This window comes from Epinephelus fuscoguttatus, linkage group LG10, assembly GCF_011397635.1.
Source record: "Epinephelus fuscoguttatus linkage group LG10, E.fuscoguttatus.final_Chr_v1".
NCBI classification, from domain to species: domain Eukaryota; kingdom Metazoa; phylum Chordata; class Actinopteri; order Perciformes; family Serranidae; genus Epinephelus; species Epinephelus fuscoguttatus.
Genome location: NC_064761.1, coordinates 17,464,402 through 17,489,966, shown reverse-complemented (window position 1 = coordinate 17,489,966; position 25,565 = coordinate 17,464,402). Strand labels below are relative to the sequence as shown.

General features: G+C 39.5%; 2 protein-coding genes across 2 annotated transcripts in view; both read right to left on the bottom strand.

Moving 5' to 3' along the window:
- fcho1 (FCH and mu domain containing endocytic adaptor 1) overlaps nucleotides 1–10,020 on the bottom strand; it is a 79,559-nt gene extending 69,539 nt beyond the window's left edge. The window contains exon 1 of the mRNA XM_049586935.1: nucleotides 9,889–10,020. The gene's annotated coding sequence lies outside the window, so the exon portion shown is untranslated. The remainder of the gene's footprint in view (nucleotides 1–9,888) is intronic.
- A 6,203-nt stretch (nucleotides 10,021–16,223) lies between these two features.
- On the bottom strand, nucleotides 16,224–20,381 carry LOC125896210 (uncharacterized). The gene is made up of 4 exons (XM_049588603.1): nucleotides 20,104–20,381; nucleotides 18,646–18,722; nucleotides 16,418–17,411; nucleotides 16,224–16,301 (listed from the first exon to the last, which is right to left on the bottom strand). Exons 3-4 carry the CDS (start codon nucleotides 17,018–17,020, stop codon nucleotides 16,224–16,226), a joined length of 681 nt encoding a protein of 226 aa, XP_049444560.1. The 5' UTR covers nucleotides 17,021–17,411; nucleotides 18,646–18,722; nucleotides 20,104–20,381.
- Between the last annotated feature and the right edge of the window lie 5,184 nt (nucleotides 20,382–25,565).

Below are 25,565 nucleotides of genomic sequence, written 5' to 3'. Positions count from 1 at the left end.
TGTGGCATTTGCTTTTTCTCGAGAGGTATAAAATCTACAACTACCCAAATGCAGTGCGCCACAGTGACCAATAAATGCTCACTTTGGTAGGTGACGTAATGCAGCTTCGTTGTTTTGACACAGGAAACAATACAGAGGCCAGCTGGTGACAAACAATCTCAAATTACAGTTGAACAGTAAGGGAAATATGTTTTTTAAAACATTTGAGGTGAGAAATCAGCAACAGTGACAGAATTTTGATTGATATTTTATCACCACTGCTTAGTTTTACCACTTTATCTCATTTTAGCCTCTGTTTTTATGGAAGGAACAGTATGGAGCCCATTTCTTGTTCACAGACTCTCACCTTACAACCAAACAGTGCACTAAAATATGTTTCTGAGGGCATTTTAGGTGAGAAATAGACAATACAGTAACAGATCTTGGTTTATATTTGATCAACACAGCCTAAGTTTTACTGTTTGATCAGAGTTTGGTCTGAGTTTGAGAGAAAGGAGAAATCCACCTCTATACTCTCTGTGTTCGTAATGGCAGGCATAAAAAGTTAAGGAATCCCCAAAGTGACTGACAAGTGGTGATAACTCATTCAATTCTAAATTCTGTGGATTTACCCATTGCATTTCAAACATCATTGGGGTTTGGACTATTCGTTGGATAAAAACATGCCATTTGAGGACATTCCCCTGGGCTCTGGGAAACTGTTCATCACTATGCAAGTAATGATTCACAAAAGTAATCAACAGATTGACCGATAATGGAAATAAGTTCTTGCGTCCCTGGTGTCCATATGTTTTGGAAAAATATATTCAGCCGTTAATATTTGAGATACCAGCAATGCAGTCAAACTTCTCTTTCTCATGTGCAGGTGTGAGGCGCTGAGAGAGGTAGGACAAGGACAAACAGTCTGAATTTATGGAGCAGCTGGAGGCTTACGGAGAAGTCTACTGCACTGCAGATCGACTCGTCTGTCCCTCAGTATTAGTTTTAAACCTGATGTGGCGAAGCGTGGAGGGGAGATCATTTTGTGTCAGGCCTAATTTCCCCTTCACTGCCACCACACAGCCTTCTGCACTCCTCTGCCACATCTTCCAGTGTGGGATGACTCACTGCTGTGGCTGATAATTTAGTGCAAGACTTTACTGTGGACGTTTAGTTTCTTTCATGAATACAAAACCTATGTGGGTTGTTATGATCAGTCAAGCTCCAATATGGGCTTTCAGTCTGTCTGTACTGAGTGATGTCATTCAAAAAAGTTGTCAAAACAGATTTTTGACACAAAAAGGGGAAAACAAAAAGGCTATTTCTGCAACCGAACTCATCTGTCTGCAGATCACAATTGACTGTCGGAACAAACACATAAACTCCAGGGGGATCGGGAGCAGTGAATGCTTGACCTTTGGGGACAACATATGGTGAAGCTCAAAAGGTCGACTTACAAATGATTCGAAGCTTTCAATGCATCTCATGGTCTTCATTCAGTGAACAGAGCTGGCTCAGGAGTCATCACATGACCTGAATGTGAACTTTTGGTCACGTGATAACAAGTGATCATGTACAGGGGAAACATTCTTTAACCACCATTTTATTTACAATATTACTTATTAGAATTATTTCATTACAGGCTATATTTATTATATTTGATATGCAGATTATTATTTCTTTAAGTTTTTTTTTTTGTTGGTATTTCTTAGAAAAGAAATAGGAAAGGCAAAGGGCCCTGGTTGGACTTGAACACTGTCCACTGCGGTAAGGACTCAGCCTTAATGGTACCTGCTCTACCTGGTGAACTAGTAGGACGCCGCAATTTGCAGATTTTTTTCCAGGATTAAATCAATTACATTTTTTAGAAAATAGAGAAAAATGCCATGACAGTATCACATCACCCAATGGGGCATCTTAAAATTTTGTCTTTGTTCTGACCATCTGTGCAAAACCTGAAAATATTCAGTCCACCTATCATATTTAACCAGTAATAACAACATAAATTTTCATTTTAGAAGCTGAAAACAGACTGTTTAACATTTTTACTTATAAAAATCACTGGAACAATAAATCAGTTATCATAAAGTTTGCCTATCAACAAACTGCTTCAGTTCTAAACAATTTCAGCAATCAATAAATCATTCAAGTTATTTATCGAGAAAAAACATTCTCTGCTTCCAGCTGTAAAATGTGAGGATTTGTTGCTTTTCTCTGTTTCATATCACCGTAAAGTGAATATTTTTGGGTTTGAACTGCAATTCTGACCACGTTCTCTCTTATCTTGACATGAACTTACCAACATCTATGCATGAAGCTGAAATTACAGATCAACTGTCTGCAATAGACCATGACCTCACTCAATACGCAGTATCCTACTGGTGATTCATTGTTTGTCTGTCGCTAATGATTGCTACAATCATCAACAACAAATTCAGTGCCCCCAAAATTGTCGACACCACCCACAAAGATAAATGCGTCAACAACAGGCACTAAAACCAAAGCCTGCACTTTAACAATGACACACTGGAACCAGCAATCACATCACCGCCAACTTGATGACAGAATTACACCCTGTATTTAATGACTAAAGCAGCTTCAGCAACACTGCGCAACGCTTATTCTCTTAAAGCGATAAACAGCCTGCTGGGTGAGCATGTGCACGGGCCTTCAGTGACTGAGACCGTATAAGAGAAACAGTGAGACAGCAAACACAATAGACAGGAGGCGGTGTGAGAGAGAGAGAAGCAGAGTGATAAACACAACCCAGGCTGTCAGCTCCCCATTGTCCTGGCCTGAATGTGCTTTTGTCACTGCAGCATACAGCCCCAGTCCAGTCCACTCTATGACAACGTGCCAGGCGGGCATCACTTCCAAGCTCTGGCATGACCAGCTGTATGAGAGTGCACAGCGTGACAGCAGCCACTCTCACAAGATACGTCGACGTCCACACGCAGCTAGAGATGAGCATGTTTGCAGCAGTGCAGCTGTGAATTAAGACAGAGCTGAGTCTAACACTGCAGTTTATTGTATCTGAGAAGACACAGAGGGCAAATTTACAGCTCTTAGTCGTACTCGCCTCTATTCTTAGTAACCCATTAACACAGCTCCCTCTCATTTTTATACTTGACAAACTAAACACAGCACATCTGATATTTGTTAAATATTTGGGGAAATGACATTTCAGCATTGTTAAAAAAAGATAAGTTTTCATCCTTTTTTCTGTTGTGTTAAAAAATTATCTCACCTTGGAATCACTGCCAACAACTCTCTATGTTGCTGTTCAGCCAACCAACAAAACTAACAGGGCATCAGCTAACAATTATTTTTGCTATCATTTAATTTTCCCAGTCAATCATTTAGATGACAGAAAAAAGTGTGAAATGCCTGTTTAACATCATCAAATTGCTACCAACAGCTTAGCTGCAAAAGATATCCAGTTTACTTACACATACATACAATTAAAAAGCTGCAATGAAATAACATAGTTGCCATTTTTACGAGAAAAGTAACTTAAACAACTAATTGATTAGCAAAATTGTCACTGGTTTTGTCTAACCAATACTTAGATACCCAAAAATATTCAATTTAAATTGTGTAAAACAGAGGAAAACAGCAAATCCTTACACTTAAAACACCCATTTCCTGCATTTTAGCTTGATGAATTGCTTAAAATGATCAACTGATTATCAAAATGGTTGCAAGAAAAAAGATAAGACTGCATTTTAAATACACAAACACAGTGTTTCAAATATATCAATTTATTTGTGGTGGCTAACCACAATACATGTATCGATTTTCTATTTTCAGCACCCTCTTGCCCAGCTGTCGCTCTCTTCCTCTGTTTACTTGACCAGAAATAAACAAGCTATGAAACAAGCTAAATTAGATAAGCTAGCTAGCCAGCGCACTCCCACATTCCCTCTGCCTCGCCTAGACCTCTTTGCGAGGGAGAGAGTGGGCCACAGCTCTTAAGATGCACCTTCAGTATCAACTTGGATCAACTTGCAGTTAACTCAAATTCGCTACCACAAATAGAATCTAATTCTATGGAAAACAATGTAAACAAAAACACAATTGTTTTCCTCATTGAATAATCTGCACTTTTTTTCTTGATCACCTGATCAGTCATTTGGTCTATAAAATATACCAAAACACTGAAAAATACAGAACGTAATTTTTAGGTCAAGTTATCATATTCAAATTTCTTGTTTTGTCCGACCAACTATCCAAAACCAAAGCATATTCCATTTACAATGATCTAAGACAGAAAAAAAGCTGCAGATCCTACAGCAGAGAAGCTGAAACCAGCCAGTGTTTGATACGTTTACTTGATAAATAACTTCATTAATCTATTATTTAAATTGTTGCAGATTCATTTTCTGTCTATTGATTAATGGACTAATTGTTTCAGCTTTAGTTATCTGATATATGCTCCATGAATAATGAACAGGAAAAAGATAAAACAGCATTTTAAAACAGGTAATTACAAACATTATTATGTAGTCCGCCTGTAAATGAAAACAAAGTTTAAACCGATCATGATATTCGAGGTTTCCCTCCTTGTGGCTGTGGCTGATTACTTTTTCATTAAAATAATCTCAAATTGAAATCACCCTCCATGCTGCTATCAAGCGCATCGACAAAATAATTTTCTTTCACCTCTTCTTATCATTTTTTGCCCTCTGAGCACAGCAGAGCATAAAATGAACCAGTAACCCAGAAGTAGATCCAGGACCATTATGCCCCAGGAGCCTCCCATCTGCCATGAGGGGACATTGGCTGGGCTTATTCACAACCTCAGGCATAGGTCATGGTTTACAAGCTACAAAATTTCACAGCAGAGTGTCACCTGAACTTTCAGGCATGTAATCATAGCAGCACTGGAAGTTTTTTGCACTGTACATCAAGAGCTCTGAAGTGAAAGAGTTTTGTTTGTGTTTTCATTATGTAACAGGTTAGCCTTACTGTTTCCTGCCTCAGATTTCCTGCCTCTGGGTCCTGCCCTGTTTGGCAAAGCAGGGGGCAGGCCTTGCAGCACTCTAGCCTACATATGAGAGGCTACACATGTATAATTAATATTTGTCATTGGCACCATATAATGTGTTGTAGAAGAGCCAATAGGGGAGGAGGGAAGGCAGGATCACAATAAGTAAGAGTAAGAAGATCCTTATGGTTCTAAGAGAGGGAAAGAGGAGTAATCAGGCAAGGTGAAGAGTCCGGCTGATTAACTATGCATGGCTGCAACCGTGTGCACATGAATATTGTTGCTCCATTCAAATATAAATGCAAAACACTCTTCTTATGCACCTGCTTCTTTCTGTTCTCTTCACCTTTTCCTTCTTTCTATCTGCCGCAATTGCTGATGTCTGGGTAGGCGAAACTCAGGCTTGAAAAGCATCGGGCTTTCCTGAAGTGTTTCTGGTTTTAGTAATTGGTTGTGTGCTGCATGGCTGTGAGGAGGCAGCCAGTCAACAAAAGCTTTTTTTAACCACCTGTATTGTGTTCTCAGGTGGCCAGCCTCCTCACTTCCTGTGACTGCAGCATTGACAAACTGTAACTACATATCTAAACTGGAGTGTCCCTTCTTATGGTTGAAAGCCGCATTGCTATTCATTTTGCTGTGATAGCAACAATATCTTGCAGAATACAATCATTTCAACACTTGAGCAATACCAAAAAAAAAAAAAAAAAACAATGATTCATAGTTAATATAACAGTGTGTCTGGCAGTGTAACACAAGCTGACAAATCCTGGGTTTATTCAAACCAAATCTGACATATTTGCACATCCAAAATAAAAACATGTTAGCACTGGCATCTGAGAATATCCAAGCTTTACAATGGATGTTAGGTCAATTTACAGACTGTCCAACTGCCCCCACCTTATCACCAGTGCCTTTGCACAACTGTTAATCTGGTAAACATGTTACACAGTGTGGGTCACTGTTGAGCTATTAGTAGAACTATGCAATATGTCACCATGAAATATTTATCATAATCTTTGGTAAAGTGACAATGCTAGCATCTAGCCCGGAGCTTCCTCACTCACCCTAACATAATGTCCAAGCCTCTCTCTCCAACTGAGTGCCTCCAAGACAACTAATGGTCATATTATATCTTTACATTTAATATTCAGTGTTAGGTTTTGGGTCTTAATTTTGCAAGACGTCCACCGTTTTCAACAAAGGCTTAAATTCATGTATTGGCAGCAGTTTAAACAAGACTGAGTCTATAGCCATGCTAACAGATTTTGAGGCTGTAATGCTCATAGGCCAAAGTACTGCATATAATTAAACTTTGACTGGATGGTGGCACTAGATGAAAAGTCAGAGGAGTCAGAGGACAATAAAAGTTTACAACGACCACAAGTGTCTCTACACCAAGTACTACTTGTTGAGACATTTCACTTTAAACCACAAATGACAACTTCATGATGGTGCTTGAAAAAAGATCAGGGGTTCATCAAAGTCATGAAGCTTCATCTTTTGGACACCATGAATGCCTGTAACAAATTTCATGGCAATCCATCTAGCAGTTGTTGATATATTTCACTCTGGATCAAAAAACAGGCCGACATTACCATTGAGCCCCAAATCTATGATTGGGGCTGTAAGATTAGTTTTTAGTATTGATTAATCTGCAGCTTATTTTCATAACTAACTGATGATCATTTAGTCAATAAAATGTCAAAAAAATAGGGAAAATGCTCATCACAATTTCCTACATCCCAAAGTGATATCTTCAGATTGCTTCTTTTGCCCAACAAACTGTTCAAAACTCTTCATTTACCATTATAAATGCCGAAGAAAGCAGCAAAGTCTCACATTTAAGAACTGAAACCAACAAATGTCTGACAGTTTTGAAAATGAACAGCTTGAAAATGAACTACAAAGAGTAATGGATTATTAAAATAGTTGGCAATTTATTTTCTTTCGATTGACTAAGCAATTAATCATCTAATCTTTGAAGCACTAGCTATGATTGGTAAAAACATTTCTGTATGTCAGCAGCCATTTTTGTATAATTGGTAAAGCAAACAGCAACAACATTTCATACAATTAGAACAAAGAATCTTTATTCAAGCCAATGCACCTGCCCTTCTAGGTCAAGATCTAAATCTAACTTGTGTTTATGTATAACCATGCCTTTACAATTAAAATAAATTACATTACTGACGAGCCTCAGTAACCAGGCACTAGAAAACAGCCTTTGGTCAGTGAATGAGCATCAATCATCAAGAACTAACCAGCGCCAAATGTGGCTTGCCAAGACTGTGCCTGTAAATTGAGGAAAGGTGAGAAAAGACAACTGTTCCTCCCTACACTGGTGCACTTTTCTTTATTTAATGACTGTGAGCCCTTCCTCCCCTCCCTTTACTAAGTCTCCTTTCTCTCCATCCCACACACCCTGACTCACTTTCTGAGCATCAGCAAGGAAAAGGTCTATCTCCTGTTGAAGTCAAGGCACCAGGGAGAGCGTTGTTTACGTCTGATATCAAAAGGCTTGGCAGCCCTCAGCTCTCAACTCCTGCCATTTGCTTTCAGAGGCAGAGAGAGAAAAACAACGCCAGCAGACAGTCTATTGTAGCATAAGAAGGCAGCTGTGTTGCAATGTGAAGATGCAAATACTGTGGTGTAGATTATAGCTGTTTGGAAATTAAACATCTGTCAGGCAGTTAAAGGGGAATTCCTGTCTGGTTGCTTTGGTGCAACCAGACAGTGGTTGCACCTCCTGAAAGTGATGCAATGAAGTGTGTGGCCTCCTCAAAACCCCGAACTCAACAAAATAAACATTCAGACTTGCTTAAGACATTTTTCCCAATAAAATACCGGTAGAATGAAGCAAAGTGGGTGACATATGACACAATCTGTATTTTTTTAGAGTTGAATTCCATCACATTTTTATCGCATTTGATAGTGTACAATAGTCTCAAACAGGAAATGTTGACAGAGAGGAAATAAGGGATATTGTGGTCACAGACAAGTACGCCGCAGTGAAACCCCAGTATGCATAGTTTTGACAACGTATTGTATTGTTTTACTATAAAAGTTTGAGGCAAATTCACATTCATAATTAAATTCTTACAAATATTACTGATAAATGAAAACATTAACAATTCGAGCTGCTGTTTTGTGTTAGTCATATAAAAACCTACCCATCACTTTGAGGGTGATGGCAGCCTCCACTTGATTGTTTAGGAATGGGTCACCCTTTTGGATTGCAGGTTGTGTCTTTTAACTTTAAAGAACAAACTTAAGATAGGCCCATAATGATACTGCATGACATGAAGGCACCACTGTAGTGTTGTCAATTCAAAACAATACAGCAGCGAGATACTAGATTTCAATCCAAGACAGTTTCAAACTGAGTTAAACAACTCCTTATCAAGAGCTCTGTTTAATCTGATCCTTCCTGAGCAGAAAATTGTTTACAAGAGCTGAGCCAGGATGTCTCCAATTGTATTGTACTCTCTAGTGGAGGCAAACAAATACCTGCCATAACTCAGAATTCACATAGGATAGGACAGACCAGTTAATATTTGCAGGCATGAGCAGCTCTCCCTCCATCTAACCTAGAAACTCCATCATGGGTCTCTGATCTATGATCTCCTGCAGTGAACCAAAAACTGGTCCTGATTCAGATTGTGGGCTTATAGAAAAGTAGGGCTGAGTACTGGCAAGAATATGGTGATATGTATCCCAATACAAGGGTTACAACTCAATATACTGCAATATACTGCCGTAATGTAAGCAAAGTGATATACTACAACTTTCTAAATCTAATTTTATGAAAATTGTCAATGCTAGCATTGCACCCCTTAGGACTCTACCTGTTGCGTAGACCTGTGCTCTTTATGTTCATGCTAGCAATATGTTGTTAGGATGGAGTTAAAGAGTCAAATGGCTTAAGATAGACAACAGCACTGAAGGATCTAGTGGTCAGGGTATAAATACAACACAAACTGAAACACTGTCACAAATCTTTGCCTACACACTATCAATAGAAAATCATTAAATTTTTTCAAGAATCATTATAGTATCACAAACCATGATACTGCTTTAAGTGTATACATATATTTTTACACCCCATCAGAATAGACAGTGTTTTCACTTTATCCCCAAGGCAATGTTATCAGCCAATTTCAGCCTATCACAAATATATCATTATTGGTGTATATGTTGGCAGAAAACACTGCAGTACATGAATGCCAAAGAGGTCATTATAAAGAGTTCACAGCAAAGCACTGACAAGTTTTTGTCAGCTGTAAAATGTCTAGCTCAATACATCATTAGCAGGTATTTCAAGCTCTCAAATATCAGTATGGATATCAGCCTCAGAAGTCATGTATTGGTAGGGCGCAAATCATGGGTTCAACTGATTGTACAAACTTATTCACTACAAAGAAACGCCATTAAATGCAGGAAGATTATTTGACTGGCTAAATTCATCCATTTCAATTCACTCAATCATCCAAAAATGTATCTAAATTAACATAAAATGACAGAAATATCCTCTGAGTGGGAGCCAGAGTGTCAAATTAATGTAATAACAACAATAAAACCCTGCCCCATTTGGGCAGATCATGTTATTTCTGAGTCATTATCTTGTATATTCTGGTTTATTAAGACTAAACATTGCCTGATAAAGTTTCAATTGTGGATTTACATCATATTTTGAGCTCATACATTTACTTGTCTCTCGTTAAGTTTCCCCTTCAGTGTTTTCCCTCCCTTCATGTGTCAAACGTGTCTACTAGTGCTGCCAGTTTCAATTCAACAATGTCACAGCCATGCATGACCAACTCGATATTTTTAATAGCCTAGCATTAGCTCAGTCTTTCGGGCCAATTTCTGAAATATATTAATGTAACAGAAGGCGGTAAGAAAGACAAGGACTCGTTCATTACCTGTATAGACTTTTCCAGCAGCGTTTAGAGTACATTTTCCATCCCCAGTCTTTTCTGCAGCCACGGTCCGACACTTGTATGCACCCTGAGCGGTGTGTTCGTAGTAGTAGAAATTCACCAGGCAGTTTTCAGTGTGCTCGTTAAGTCCCGCCCAGCTCGACGCCGATTGGCTGCTTCGGTACTCAATCAGAGAGAAACGCGTAGTAGGCATAGCAACCATAAAAAGGCGGGTCTTAGAGAGTATACTAGCAGCCCATTGGCTGTTTGTCTCCAGGGCAACGCCCACAAAATAAGACCTCACAAGTGAAATGCAAGGGACCTGAAGGACGTAGCTACTGTATCCTGCCTTTCTGGAACAAGATCAAACAACGGGTGAACAAAGTTTAGACATTTAACAACTTCTGTAACCTATTTTTTACCTCACAGTGTCTGGCAGTATTATATATGATATTTATCAGCTTGCACCAGTCCCTCAGTGAAGCAACTGGATCATTGTTGAATGGGTTTGAAATGGATGCACTTGTTCCACACATACATTCATGGGTGTAGATTTTGGGGTGGGGAGAAAGCATGGAGCACCACCCTCTTAATATTTGGAAAATGTTAATTTGCCCCAAATTAAAACATTAAAGTAACCGACTTTTGTTTTTATCAGATTAAAGACATTTACATCATAAATTGATGCACAAAAATTCACCAGAATGTAGGAATGAATCACCTGGGTCCAGACCTTTGGATCTGCCAACTCCACTGAGTTTAAGTGGACTGATTCTGATTTGGCATCATGACAGGAGACAGCGGTTTCCTAGTTAAAATAAAGAACAACCATAGAGCGCCATGGGGGAACTAACGATTATCCAATCAGCACCACGGGCAGGACTAAGACATTTGTAAAGTTGTTGTCAAGTGTTGTCAAGTGGTGCGTTGAAACCAATGAGGAGTAACAACAACAAATTGACACTATTAGCAGGGTCAGATCAGCTCGTGGTGCTAACATAGTTGACAATTTCTAAAGGGGTTTAATTGCTAGGGGAGGGGGAGAATGTTTCCACAGATGCGGATTGATTACTCTTGAAGCAAAAAGTAAACTGACAATTGACCTTTACCAAATGATCCAGGTTTGAAGCTGATGCAAATCCAACCCATTTCTTTGATGCTTTTTTTGGAAATTCTTGACAACAATACAATAACCTGTGTATCATATCAAAATGTTTTTTTTTCCCTCTGGAGTTTCTCACTCTCCATCAGTACTCTGCCTCTGTTTCTCTACCCTTTCATTTTTTCAATAAGTGCATGGACCACACTTTGCTGACACTAAGAAACAGGACTGTTATTGGCCCTTTGATTTATGGTCATAAGTCATCATTTTGACTGATACATTTATACTGTGTTTACAAATATTCTTGTACGTTTCTTTGTGATGAAATTTTAATTTGCAGCTGTTTTTGAAAGGTTCTGTGACAAAGAATAAACCTGCCTTTCATTAAGCTCTTTAGCCACTTTAGTCATCACTGTTTTTCTTTGGATGACCAACATGTACACTCTTAGAAGAGATGTGTTAAAAAATGACACAAAAAATGTGTTGTTACTTGTGTAACACATTTTGTGTGGATTTCAACACAAGTTGTGTACAAAATGCACAGAAAGCTTATCACATTTAATGTGCTCGACAGTTTAACACAATGTGTGTGTTATTTTAAGAGGCGGGAAGGGGTCGCCCTTTATGTGTGCTTTACTCTGAGACAGACAAAGGGGAGGAAGATGGAGGCTGCTTAGCCTGGGTTGCTGTCGGACTCTTCAGTAAGTATCCATTACCAGTTTAATTTAAATTATCTCATCGAACTGTTTATCGGTCAGTTAAATTTGACATGTGTAGAAACCACCAGCTAAATCATATCTCTAAGAAAATCCAGATACAGTAGCTTCCCATTTTGTTCAGCAGGGCTGTCGAACAGTAAGCTAACGTTAACGTTAGCTGCTAATGTTAGCTTAAGTTCTACTGTGCTTGTTACCAAAATTACACCAAGTAAAATGCATTTTAGGACAGTATAGCAAAACAGTCGCTCATTCCATAAAGTAGAAACCTCATCTAGTTTACTTTAACAATTAACTGGGTTTGAACTCAATGCCACAGTAATTCATTCTTTTAGCAATTCAACACCACCATTTTGCTGGTTTCACTGCAGAGTTGGGGGGAGGGGGGCAACCGTTGAGACTTACCGTAACGTTAACTTAATTCATGTTTTCATTTGTATTTTTCTTAAATTACATTTATTTAGTACATTCATTTAATGATACATGAATCAGGACCGCAAGTAACGTCATTTGGGCATCTGCCAGTTGTGTTTTATGGTTAGACAGACAGTTTGCTTGTTGTTTGAGTATTAACCGGGCAAAATAAAGGTGTACTCGGGCTGGAAACCTCTCGTTTAGTGCTGACACACTAGAGACGAAGATAAGCATTGTGCTCCACTCAGGATAGATTGTGCTTAGATTATTTCCACCAGACATTTTGACCATATAATATAGATTTTTTTAAAATTTCAAAATATTGGACTTAGACAGATTTTACAAGCCAAAGACTTGTAAGTTTACTACAACATTAATGGCACAATTATTAATGTGTGTTATGTAGTAAATGAGATAAAGAAATAATTGCCTTAAATAAAACAGGAATGATTCATTTTTAAGGCTTTTGACCATGCGTCTTTATTATTTTAACAGTGATGATTATGTATAGAATATAAACACATGCAGGTCTATAATATTGCTCATTATTTTCTGCAATGACATGTCAAAATGGGAACCGCAAAAAGTGCCTATGCCCTGTATGCTCCAAATAAAATTATTTTGTAAATATCATTTATCATTTGTAGAAAATTGAAGTTTGTCCTTAAATTTTGTATTGAAACGTTTCTTTTTCTTATGCAGCAGCTAAAATGGAACTCTCTGGAAATGACCCTGGACCACCGCCGGACCCTGGACCACCACTATAGGTGTCATTTAGATATGGCGCGGTACCTTGGAATCGGCATGTTGAGCATGTATTTTCGGTCTCTGGAGACACAATAAATTCACCTATACAGTATTGTACCAAATTGGCCTTTGTTTTACTGTGTTTCATACACCAGACCCCTTGGTTATCTTCTAGAAATGAGCTTGTAATTAATTTATTTTCTTTATTTTCTGTGAAGTTAAAATGAAAATAAAATTAACTGTTGACCAAATGTCTTAATGCTAGGTAAAAGGTTTTTAAAGAAACTTTGAAGATTCATGAGTGAAACAAGACATGTTGACTAAATGTTTTAAAATGTTTAAAAAATATTTTTTTGAAATAAATAATTTTTCAAAATGATTCCAAGTGGCATTTTCCTTTTTTATTCATTGTATTCTGCCATTTGTTTAGAGTAACACAAGCTTGTGTTCGATCACTGTGTAATTTTGAGTAACACATGAATGTGTTAATATAAGTTTTATGTATCAACACATGAATGTGTTAGTACTTAGACATTATACACATCTCTGTGTTAATCTATGTGACACAGTCACTGTGTTGATATATCAACACACTGAATGTGTCAAAATTAACACAGCACGTGTTGTCCCAAATTCAACTCATTGATGTGTAGAAATTCAACACGTGTTAATATTGATACATTCTTGTTAAGAGTGTAACCCTGGACAAAATAACAATATTTGGACCAAAATATACCAGACACACTTATATTTTCAGGCTATAGTTTGCAAACGACAACTCCTTAGTGTCTGTCCCCTGATTCCTTTACACTGTAAACCCGGATAAGTTGAGTTTACTTAAAAAATTTTAGGAAACTGGTTGCCCTAAAAAAATTAAGTAATGTTTGATGAAAACTTAAGTGGATTTAACTCAAAAAAATTAGTGGATGGCACTGTTATTTTGAGTTCAATACACTTACTACCAAGTTTGTTCAACTTAAAATCATTAGTAATATTAATTGCTTTGCCCGTTTATTCCACTGTTAATTTAAAGTTAAGTGCACTAACCTCCAAGTTGATTAAACATAAAAACATTAGTAATATCAATTGCTTTACATATTTATTCCACTTATAACTTTAAGCTGAATACAGTAACCTCCAAGTTGATTTACCTTAAAAATTCCTTTGTCCAATTACTCCACTACAAATAAAATCTGTTTAATAATAATAATAAAAAAAACTATACAGATTAAGAAAATAAAAAGCAAAACCACAGGAGTACATTCTTGTCAACATGTTTAATTAAATTTGTCTTTATCATGTTATCAAACAAAACAGGTTTGCAATCAAAAAAATCAAATAGTACTCTTCTCAGTCAGGATGGCATTAATCTACAAAATCAACGACAATGCTATTAAACATAGGTAACAATAGGAATTAAACTAGATCTGTGCTTATAACACGAATCACACACCAATTGGCATGGAATCAAATTGCAAAATCAGTGGCAATGCATAAAAAACTTGCATATCAAACAGTGTCTACAGTAATGGTATTTTTAAAGTGCAACATTACAAGTAACCAAGCACTCAGATCCAGAACAGTGGTATAAGTATTTAGACCCGTTTTAAACACACAGTTAATTTTTCAAAGATTGAATTTTAGGTTTCACCTCACCTCTGCCCAAGTTGAGCCTGACCTGCTGAAGAAAGTGGAAGGTGCTTTTCATGCACTGTTGTGAATCAGGATGGCATTAAAACTACAAAATCAATGCCAATGCAATAGGAATGAAAGTAGATCAGTGCTATTAACACAAACATACACCAATCAACATGGAATTACACTACAAAATCAGTGTCAATGCCATAAAACATACTGTAGCTTGAAATAGTAATGGAACCAAATTGCTAGATCAGTGCTGATAACAAAAATCATACACCAATCAGGATGGAATCAAACAGCAAAATCAGTGGCAATACATAAAAAAAACTTGCATATCAAACAGTGCCCACAGTAAACATGGTACTTTTTAAAGTGCAACATTACAGCACTCAGATCCAGAGCAGTGCTATAAGTATCCAGACCCCTGTTTTACACAGATAGTTGATTCTTCAAAGATTGAATTTTGGGTTTCAGCTCACCTCTGCCCAGGTTTAGCATGACCTGTTGAATAAAGTGGAAGGTGCTTTTCATGCACTTGGGGTAATCCAAGTGCAATGCATAAATCAGTCCAAAAAGGAGACAGAAAGCCTGTGGCAGGTTGGCCAGCTCCTCCATTACCACACTCCCTTCCAAGACGATGCTCACTCTGGATGGGTTGAGTTGAGGATGTTCGTCAATGCAGAGGATTCCCACTGGAGTTTCACTGTACAAGTCCTTGTCAGTTGCATCCTAACAGAAAAAGAAACAGACAAAGAGAGGACATTGTAATGTCAATAATGCTGTATTGACCACAGAAATTAAGAAAGGACAATGACAATTTTACATTACCATAATTTGATCTGTGCATTACAAGAGCCGTTTGAAAACGTGTGCTGAAATGGTTTTGTAGCTCAGCAGAGATGGAGAGCTTTTTCAGTCCAAGTCAGGCTGAAAAGTTGTGTAAAAACTATTTCCAATACAGACGCAATTGTTGCAGTTGATACAAATTTAAGACCAGTATTGTTCTTTAATCTCAAAAAGTAAGAACTTATGTAAGGGTTTTCCATAGTCCTCAGCAAAATAAAAAGAGGGGTCCTTACTTGTTGCTCCCCATCTCACACTAGCTGATGTCAATTTCACAGAAATAAAGACAAAGGTGAAAGTTCAAACTTTTGTACAATGTTAATTTGTAATTTAGAGTAGGTAGCAGTAATTTGATTTGTTATAGTAAATTCATATCAGATGGTCGCGTTGTGAATCAATAATGCAGATATTCAAAACAAATTCAGTTACTTACCGAGCAGGTTTTGAAGAAGCAGATGGGTCATCCCCCAAGACGACTGGCAGTCCCCGAAGACAAAGGCACCTGATGTCTGTTGGCTCAGTGGTCTGGAAGATAGTGGACATAACTAAGTACACTCATACTGTATATGGTTAAAGAGATACCAGAAAATCCACAATTTAATTACTTTATTACAAACTTCCTGGGCAGAGAGGAGTGGATAGAAGGACAGAAGAGGAGAGATAAAAATAAGAAAATAGCAAAGTATAAAGAGTTGGAGAAATGAGGAGGAAATGGAAATGGGAGAGCAGTGAAAAGTAATGAGATGAGAAGAAAGGAGGAATAATAGAGAGGCAAGACAGGCAGTCAGTTTAGGTAGACAAGCCTACCTTTGTCTGACGTAAAAGGTCAGTTAAAAGCTGTCCACTGAGGCCCCTCTTCTTCCTGAAGAGGTCCATCAAGTTTGGCGGTCAAGTGCCTCAAAGAAGTTTTCTTTGAGATTTTTCCCCACCACTCGGGTGAACTCGTAACACACCTGAAAATATAACGTATAGGTTCATGGTCAAATGAAAGACATTTATGACTCTCAACACGATTTTTCTCACACAGTGTTGACCACTTTTTGTAAATACTCAAAACAGGCATACAAACCTCGTTTTCGGAGAAAAGTGCTGGCCATCGCTGTACAATCTGGGTAATTGCAGGCTTGTCTGTCACAACTTCTTTTCTCCGAAGAGCAAGGGTCTTATCCATCTCTTTCTTAATAAGGGACCCATTTGGCTTTGCCTTCATCATCTCATTGACTAGAACCTGGCGAGCTGCTTCCAGGTTGTGGTCATCCAACCCCTCTGGATACTGAGGCAGGAAATTTATTTCTCCTTTCCTTGGCTTCTTGACGTCCTTGTTTGGAGGGTCGCCATTTGTTGAGTATCTTCCACGTTTACCACTGTTGACAGTGACGTCAAGTCGGCCCCGCTTGCACATTTTGGCTCTGTAATTTCCAACCTTGAACTTCAAACTGTTCTTCCATCCAACACAGCCAGAGGGTGACCCCGCTTCTTTAAGACATGGGTGCGCCTCTACTAAAGCCTGTGCAACAACCTCTAAATCTTCCTTTTTTGGGTATGCATCAAATGCATAGATGACCTCAGCCAATTTCTCAAGGATATCATGCTTCAACTCTTTTGTCACTTTAAGATAGGTTCCATCTCTTAGATATAACAAGTTACCTTGGACGGAGTCGGTACTCAACATCAACTGAAAATTTAGGAATTTCAAACACCTCCGGCCATGGCGCACTTCTATCCAGAGAGGAGTTGGACAGGATCTCGGTGTCTGCCAGGCTGCTTGCGTCACTACACAATGAAGATTGTTCAACTGGTTGAGTGACTGGTGCCAATTCAATCATAGGGATGATTTTAATTGTTGGCTTATCTGGGAGCTCTGAGACATCTTCAAGGTTACACAGTTCATTGTTAAAGTCGGGGTCTTGGTACTGCAGGACAAAGTTGTAATTTGCTTGGAGAGTGCCTTTAAGCCAGCCAATCAAATCTTCAAGTGTGTCCGGTCGTGTTGTCATTGTCAATTTTCTGATGTCTCCCTCTGAGACAATAACCCTCATGATGAATTTCTCTTGCAGAGCCATCTGGGGAGAAAGGATATGCACAAGAATTTAGCAAATAACATATCGTTTTAATGTTACCATAAGTTCTCCTTGGACCCTGTATGCTGATAACGGGAGGACATCATTCAGCTCCGATATTTTGACCACATGTGTGGAGGGGATATCACCACAGACAAGTTGGTAAGATCTCAAATGTTCACAGTACCATGTGGTCATTTTGTGGCAGATGAACAGGATTTCTGTGTTAGCTGCAACAATCTTTTCAATCTGGGCAAATTCAGAGAGACCTGAGCATGAGCCGAAAGAGAGGATCATGCCTGGATGATACATGATTCCATCTATACAGACAGATGACACATCCAGAACAGAATCTACCTTTGCAATGTCTCGAGCAAATACTCTCTGAACATTCAAAGGGAAAGAGGCAAGCAAAACTGGGGTAACCCTTGTCATCTCCACCGATGGTTTGAAAAATGCGCTGCAGTCAAGATGGTAACTGACTGCTTTCTGGTGTTTTGTAGCGAGTGTCATTGCAACATTTTGAAATTTTGAGCGTTGTGAATTGCTTTTTTAAAGAACTTATGTTTCCCCTCAAAGCGCATTGTCCAGACATCGCACAAGGGACCAAACTTCCTCACAAGGTAAGGATAGTGTTCCAGATAGTGATGCTTTGGCTTTAACTGAAAACCTGGAAAAGTTGACTGCAGAAGCCACCTGTGTTCTGTTATTTTACATTCCATGAAATGCAGTGTCTCTTCAGTATGCCTTGGTGCCACAGCCAGCTCAATTATGTCTTTAAGAAGCATCAGAATTTCCCAAGTGTCATCACCCTCAGGAACACAGTGACCAATAAGAAGTGGGAGGAGCCTTATGAGACACCAATTCTCATGGCCATTTCCACCAATGCTTCCTTTGGTGGAAAATCCCTTTCCGATGATCTGAGGCGGTCTGTTTTGTCTGTGAATGTATAATTAAAGTGTCTGATGGTCTGATTTAGTGTGTCTAACGTGAAATACCTCTTGCTAATCAGATTTTTAAGACAGAGGCACAACTCAGTTGGCACAATGCCTTCAAAGAGGTCGTGCAAGATGTCGGGAGGATACCCTGTCACTACATGAAAATGCTCAAGATTTTCAGTTAATGGACATGCTCTTTTCACACCATAAGTCTGAGTCAGTTCTGAGTCCTCTCTCACCTCCTGCACTTGCTTATCATGAGAGTCTTTGTCTCTGAGCTGAAAGAATCCAGAACATACCTCTTGCTGCTGTGTGTCTTTGCTGCTTGCTAGACAGAATCTGCAAAACTTGTCGACCTTGAAACTCTCCAGGAATCCTGCAAGAGAATGTGCACCAAGATTATCAGCGGCAACATATAAGACCGTGCCCTTCACACTTGCACCCAGTGACTCTATGTAAACACCATTTTGCTCCAATATCTTTAGATCATAGATGAGAGGTCGCAGAACTTTTGCATAACCACACTCTTTAACTGTAGAGGTATTGCATAGTACAGCAAGCTGGATTGAGTTGAGGGTGGACCTGTATTTTGCAGGTATGTTTGCAATGACCCAATATACTGCACACATTTTATGTTTCAGTTTTGACGTTCCGAGAGGATTGGCTACCTCAAAGTCGTCAATGTAAAGGCCAAGAGCAATTGTGAATTCATCGCTTGCAAGAAGAGAATTTTCATTAAAGTACTGCCCATCTGCATAAGATGTGTATTCCTGCAGTACATGGACTTTTTCTGACATAGCTTTGTCTAACACATCAGTTTTGTTAAGCAGTTTCTGGAGCATTGGAACAATGGGGACATATGCAAGTGGTTTTTTGCCTTTTTCCACAACATACTCAATAGGGTTGACCAGTGGGAACTCTTTGCGTATAGGCTGCTCTCTTTTTAGCAGTTTCTAAGGGCCCATCTTTGGCACAAAATGACATCATGTTACACTCTGACACAGCACTGGTAATTTCGCTCACAACTGTATCATCCACATTATCAAAGTATTTATTTAGTGTAGCCCTCACTTTGTTGTGCAGAAGTGGCTCTGACAGCTTATTGATTTGACAAAGCTGCTGTAATATCTCTTGCACAGAACTCTCTGGTATGTGCATAACTGTTTGCATCTTTAACAGAAGAGATGCTAAGTTGTGCTCTAGCTGCTTTCCTAAATCATGAATATCATTCTCACTAGCTTCTTCACTAACTTCTTCCAACTCTGACATGTCATCAGCATGTGATATTTGCTCTTGTGCATCATCCTGATCATGACCTTCATCATAATCACAACCAATGATTTCTGACTTGAACCTCTTCCAGCTGTGTCCCTTGTGTGTTTTACTCTTGTGTGCTTTGAACGTGGAGTAGACACTGCTTTCAAAGTCACAGTCTTTATAAGGGCAACTGACTTTATGGTTGACTTTTAAGTGTGCATTATGCAGGTGACTAAAGTAGTCAGTTTCAGTACATGACTCAGAAAACCCACATGACAGACAACAAAACTTTACTGGTACATCTACAGTCGGTTGCTGTTCTGAAGGTTTGGTGTGAAGGCGGGATAAGTGTACTTTTAGTGCATTGAGTGATTTGAATGTACATAGACATTCCTGGTGTAAACATGGGAATGGTTCTGTTCTTGCATAGCTCCCATGTTTTAGTCTATAGTGCTTAAAAAGCTGTGCTCTCTTGTCACAGATGAAAGGGCAGTACTTACACTTCCACAACATCTCTTCTGGAGACTTGCAACACAATATCAGAGAAAAAAAACCAAGAGAGACTAATGTTACTTTGTGGAAGTAAAGAGGGTCACATGCACACTGCAATATCACAGCCTGGTCACATGAATACAGTTAACATTTGACAGGTGATGTACCAACAATTAATGGCAGATAACTTGAGTGAAAAACTACACAAAAAATATGCAATTAGTGTAGCAAGAGCAAAAATTTCCAATGCTAAGAAACAGGAGCTTCAAATATCCTTTTGAGCAACCTTTTCAACCGGCCACAACACTGGAGATTAGGTTTAGGAGAAGATTCAAAATATCGATTTTGAGCGCGTGTGGAGGGGGGGGTTGGGGGAGTGTGGAGGGTCTTCACTGCTAACTGCTAACTCTAACAAGTGAAAACATCAGTATTAATACTTAAAATGTTGTTTTCACTGCTCACAAACAGCTACAAAAGCTATGTGTGTCTTAGAGAAAAATGTCCGTTAAAATGCTTTAAAGTTACACTGCCAGCCAAATGTGTCCTAACATTAACTGAACGTTACCACTTCAGTTTAGCTAATGAAAACGTGATTCCCCCCCACTGCTCTAACAGTCATTGGAGCTAACGTTAGTGCTAACTTTAAATCAAAAGCCACCAGAGTAAAACGCGGTCGCTCACTCACCAGATTCAGTTGTCCTGTCACCCTCTTTTTTCCGTCTCTACTTTACTCGAGGCACAAGTCGTCTGGCAGGGCAGCCGCAGCGCCAACAGCTTGTTTACTGTGTGTCTTTGAAGAGAAAATGTCCGTTAAAATGCTTTACACCGCTAGCCAAATGTGTCTTAACATTGCCACGCCAGTTAGCTGATGAAAACGTTTTTTCACTGCTCTAACAGTCTTTGGAGCTAGTGCTAACTTTGAATCAAAAGCTACCACAGAGTAAAACTGCTCACTCACCAGATTCAGTCGTCCTCTTGCCCTCCTTCTTCGTCTGTTACTCCATTTGACGCACAAGTGGTCGACGGCAGCCGCCAATGGCTTGTTTAGTAATAAAATAAAAGTTTCCACTGCTTACAAATTACTCCTCGTTGTAGATAAAAAACGAATAAGTTGTAAAATGTCTGTCGGACACAACAGCAACGAACAGTTGAAAATACGCAGAAGTGACGTGCTGCAACATGCCTTCAGGCAGGTGGCCTATGCTGCATTCAAGTGATGTCAGAATAATCGGGTAAATGATTTTCCGACTGACAAAGATCACACAAACACTGATAGGCTACAGTAAATATCTGCCCGTGTAGAGTAAAATAGATTAGTGAGTTATTTATTTGCATAAACTATAATATCAATGATACCAAGTCAATATTTTTGTGATTTTAGGCATTGTAGAGTCTACTAGTAGAACACAACAACAAGTCTGGGATAAAATCACTGATATAAAGCTTAAAAAGTGTTTCTGCATAGTTGATAACAACATTAAATATCACCAGAAACGGCTAACCATGTCTTTTTAAATGTTTTCAGTATTAAAATATAAAAAATCTTCTTTGTAGCATCCACTAAGTTGAAAAATGACCTCGGGAAAACTGAACCTTCCTATACTACTTGAATGCAGCGGAAATGTAAGAGGCGTGGTCATGACCAAAACTTAAAAATTCCATCTCACGTAACTTAAAGTTACTCATTCATGGCATTACTTTCGAATGTAAGTTTATTCTACTTTGAATTAGTAGACTGCACTTAAATTTAATTGTTATACAATCAAACTTAAATTATTTATGTACATTGAAATTGATTGTTTGAGTAGAAATGAAATCCGGGTTAACAGTGTATCTTACAAAGCATCTAGTATTAAACATGACTGTAATGTTTCAACAACAGACAAACAAATATGATCTAATTATTTTTATTTTTTTTTAAGAATGTGTAGAGATAACTTTACACTTTTACACTCCTAACTCCCAAAAGATCACCTCCTGGGGTTAGGAGTGTAAAGTGTGAAGTGTAAATTTCAATTCAATTCAGTTCAATTATCACAAATTACAATGTGCGTCAGATGGTTTTTAAAGCACATGACATCCCTCTATACTGTGGACCCTCACATCGGATGAGGAAAAACTCACCCAAAAAAACAAGCTCCGAAGAGCCTGTATCACTTCTTGCTCTTCTTTTTGGCAATTTTTTCCTCGAGCTCTTCAGTGTGCAACCTCATGGTGGACTCTGTCTGCTCCATTGCCTGCAGAGTCTCATTCAGGTTCTCTCTGGCCTGAAGGAGAGATGCCCTCTCTTCCTGCCAGATGTTGCGCTGACTCTGCAACTGTCCCTCAACCTTTTTCAGAGCCTCAACAACGGTGCTGTTCTCCTGTTTCTCCTTGTTGAGCTGAGACACATACCTAGCTCTGAGATTTTCTACCTCCGCCAGCAGGGACATTTTCTCCTGCTGCCATTGGAGACAGTCACTCTCCAACTGTTCCCCAGCCTTTTTCAGAGCATCAACAAGGGTGCTGTTCTCCTGTTTCTCCTTGTTGAGCTGAGACACATGCGTAGCTCTGTCTTTTTCTGCCTCTGCCAGCAGGGAGGTTCTCTCCTGCTGCCATTGGAGACAGTCACTCTGCAGCTTCAGGTCGTATTTTACCTTTAGAGCAGCCACGTAGTTCTTGTGGTACCTCTCAGTCGACTCCAGTTGCGCAGAATGGAGGTTTTGCAATTCCTCCAGCTTTGCAGTGAGGACAGACTTTTCTTCCTGCCACTGGTGATGTCTCACGTCAATTTTCCTGGTCTGCTTTCTTTAGAGAGAAGGTGAGCTTGTTGCTGTCCTCTCTTTGTTTGGCCATCTCAGCCACATGAGAGGCTCTGGATTTCTCCTCCTCAAGCTGGAAGCTGACATGCTCACTTTCTAGCAGCTCCTCTGCTTTTTTCAAGGCTGCTGCGATCCTCTTGTTCTCTGTTTTCTGTTTCTCCAGTTGTACTTGAAGGTAGGCCTGGGATACCTCCGGAGTCTTTCTGGCCTCTTCCCTCTGCTTTTGCAGAGCTTCCCCCTTCAGAGTCAGTCTCTGCTTGAGCTTCTTGGTATGAGCTCTCTGAGATGCTAGATCGCGCTCTTGTACTTGTGCTCTGCTCTTGGTCGTCTCAGCATTGTTTTCAGCTGCTGCTTGCAACTGCTTCGCAACACTTACCTCCGACCTCATGGACTCCACCTCAGCTTCAAAGGCAGCTTTCGCTCCCTTTACCTCTTCCAATTCAGCCCGCATGTCTTTGATAATGGAAGCCTGCTGCTCCAGATTTTTCTGGGCTTGCTCCTGCTCGACTTTAAGTTGGCTTTCTGATTCCAACTCAAAATTGGTTTTAGCTGATGCAATGAACTGAAGGTGACGATGCACCTCCAACTTCTTTACCTCCAGTTCTCTATGAAGGGCCAATTTCTCACCCTTCATCTGCTCCAGTATGGCATGCAGATGGTGAACTGAGGAGGTTAGCATCTGCTGTTCTTTCCGAGCTTCAGACATGTTGCTCTGCAACTGTCTTCTGGCACTCAGCTCCAACTGCCGTGCCCTGGATTCTTTGGGATGGGTGTCCTTGGCTCTCCTCACCTGTTCCAGTTGAGCACACAGGTCTTTGTTGGTGGTTTTCTGCTGCTCCAGATCTTTCTGCGCTTGTCTCAGCTTTGAGCTGATCCTGGCCAACTGCGTTTTAAGGTAGTTCCTGTCGCTGGTTGGACGCTGGCCTTGTTTGGCCTGAGCCAAATCCAGCTGGGCTTTTAGATCACTGATCTGCCACTGCAAAAGCCCTTTCTCTTGTTTCCACTCGACATTCTCCTGCTGTTTCAGGAGTCTGTCGAGGAAACTGGCCAGCATGTCCTCTCTGATGTTCAGGAGGAGTCTACCCTCAACCGCACTTTGGCTGAGCTTGGCCTTATCATCATTCAGTTCACTTTGGAGTTGTTCTTCAAATGAATTGAGATAAACATCTACCTGAGGTTCCATGTCTGTAGAATTGGATTCCCTGACTTCAAGGTTGGTATTTGGTAGTTTTCTGAGACTGAGCAGCAGTTCAAATAGTGCGTTTCCAGGGTGGGTTGATGTGTTGAGCATTCCTGATGCAATGAGAGCTGATTGAGGCTGTTCTAAGTTGACGTGTTTACTCAGAATCGCTCAATATTTCAGTTTGCTTTACTTTGCTCTTCTCCGCTCTTAAAACCCCAGCAAAACATGTACGTTTACATGACTACACATCTGGGTTCACTCCATTTCTTTGCCCCGGGGCACTGCTTAAAATGTAAAAACAGTAAGGGCCAGGGGAACCTGTTTGAATGGAGCATGATCTGTCAGCCAGCGGCATCCACGTAACTGTCAGCTGACAAAACAAACAATAATGTGAGCCTACAGGGCAAAAGCAATGGTAGCTTTTCTGGTTGACAAATGCATGGACAGTGATGCACACAATGCAATTTTGTTTAAGCCTGAAAGACATTCATCAGTTCGGTCTTATCAGTCTCCCTTGACTTGCTTGTATGGGCCATGAAGTCGTGGTGACGTATCCGCCGCTTTTACCACTGAAATTTAGCATTGTAATACTGTGTACCTACAGTGGATGACATTTGTTTCAGGCGTATATGTGGGTCTCTAGTGATTGGTTAGGAAAAATCGACTCATGCTCCTCTGTGGAAATCAGTTACAGTGGATGCAGTGTCAGAATGAAGATGGAAATGGAGCGTAACGAGTTGACAACTCAGTCTGATATCATGCAAGAAAATTAAGTGATTAATGCTCAGAATTTTCTGTCGAAGGACCCCCAAAATCTCCATTTCATATGCCCCCCCCCCCCCCCCCCAATGTTGAAACAAAACATACGGCCTTGCATATACCCCAACATATTCATATAGACCTACTTACACTCTCACACAGACTTATAGGTTAAATATCAATGCATATACAGTCATGTACATACATAGACACATGTAGACAGTTTGTTTTTGTCTGTTTTATTATTTTTATCCTGACACTGTTTTATCAAATTGTTTGTTTAGTTGATTTTTTGTAAACCCAAAAGCCTAGTGAGGGATGGGGCTATAAGTTGCAGTAGCTGTATGTATGTCATACATGACAACTGTATTGTCCCTGTTAAATAAACTAGCAAATAAATAAGTATTTTTGTACACCTATCTGAAATCAAGACTCCATACTTTCTGTATGACTGAATCCTGCCATCACATAGATGCATTTATACATATCTTGTGCATCATTATGTACAATCCCCCCAAATTTAGCCTAATATATTTGATATGGTTGGAAACTTTGGGATGTAATGATTAACCAATGGTTCAGTGAAGTTTAAGGGGTCAGGAAGTCAGCTGGTGAAGACAGGAGGAAACACATAAGGAACATAGCTTCGACTTCCTCTTCAATCAATGCTCATCCATCATATCGACTTCTGTGTGTGTGTCCATGCAGTCAGGCCTCTTGGGGCACT

Excerpts from the sequence above, each read along its gene's own strand:
- LOC125896210 (XM_049588603.1), bottom strand. The coding sequence starts at position 17,020 with ATGTTGAGTACCGACTCCGTCCAAGGTAACTTGTTATATCTAAGAGAT. Across the intron at positions 16,302-16,417 it reads CACTTTTCTCCGAAAACGAG|GTGTGTTACGAGTTCACCCG; the intron begins GTTTGTATGCCT and ends TTATATTTTCAG.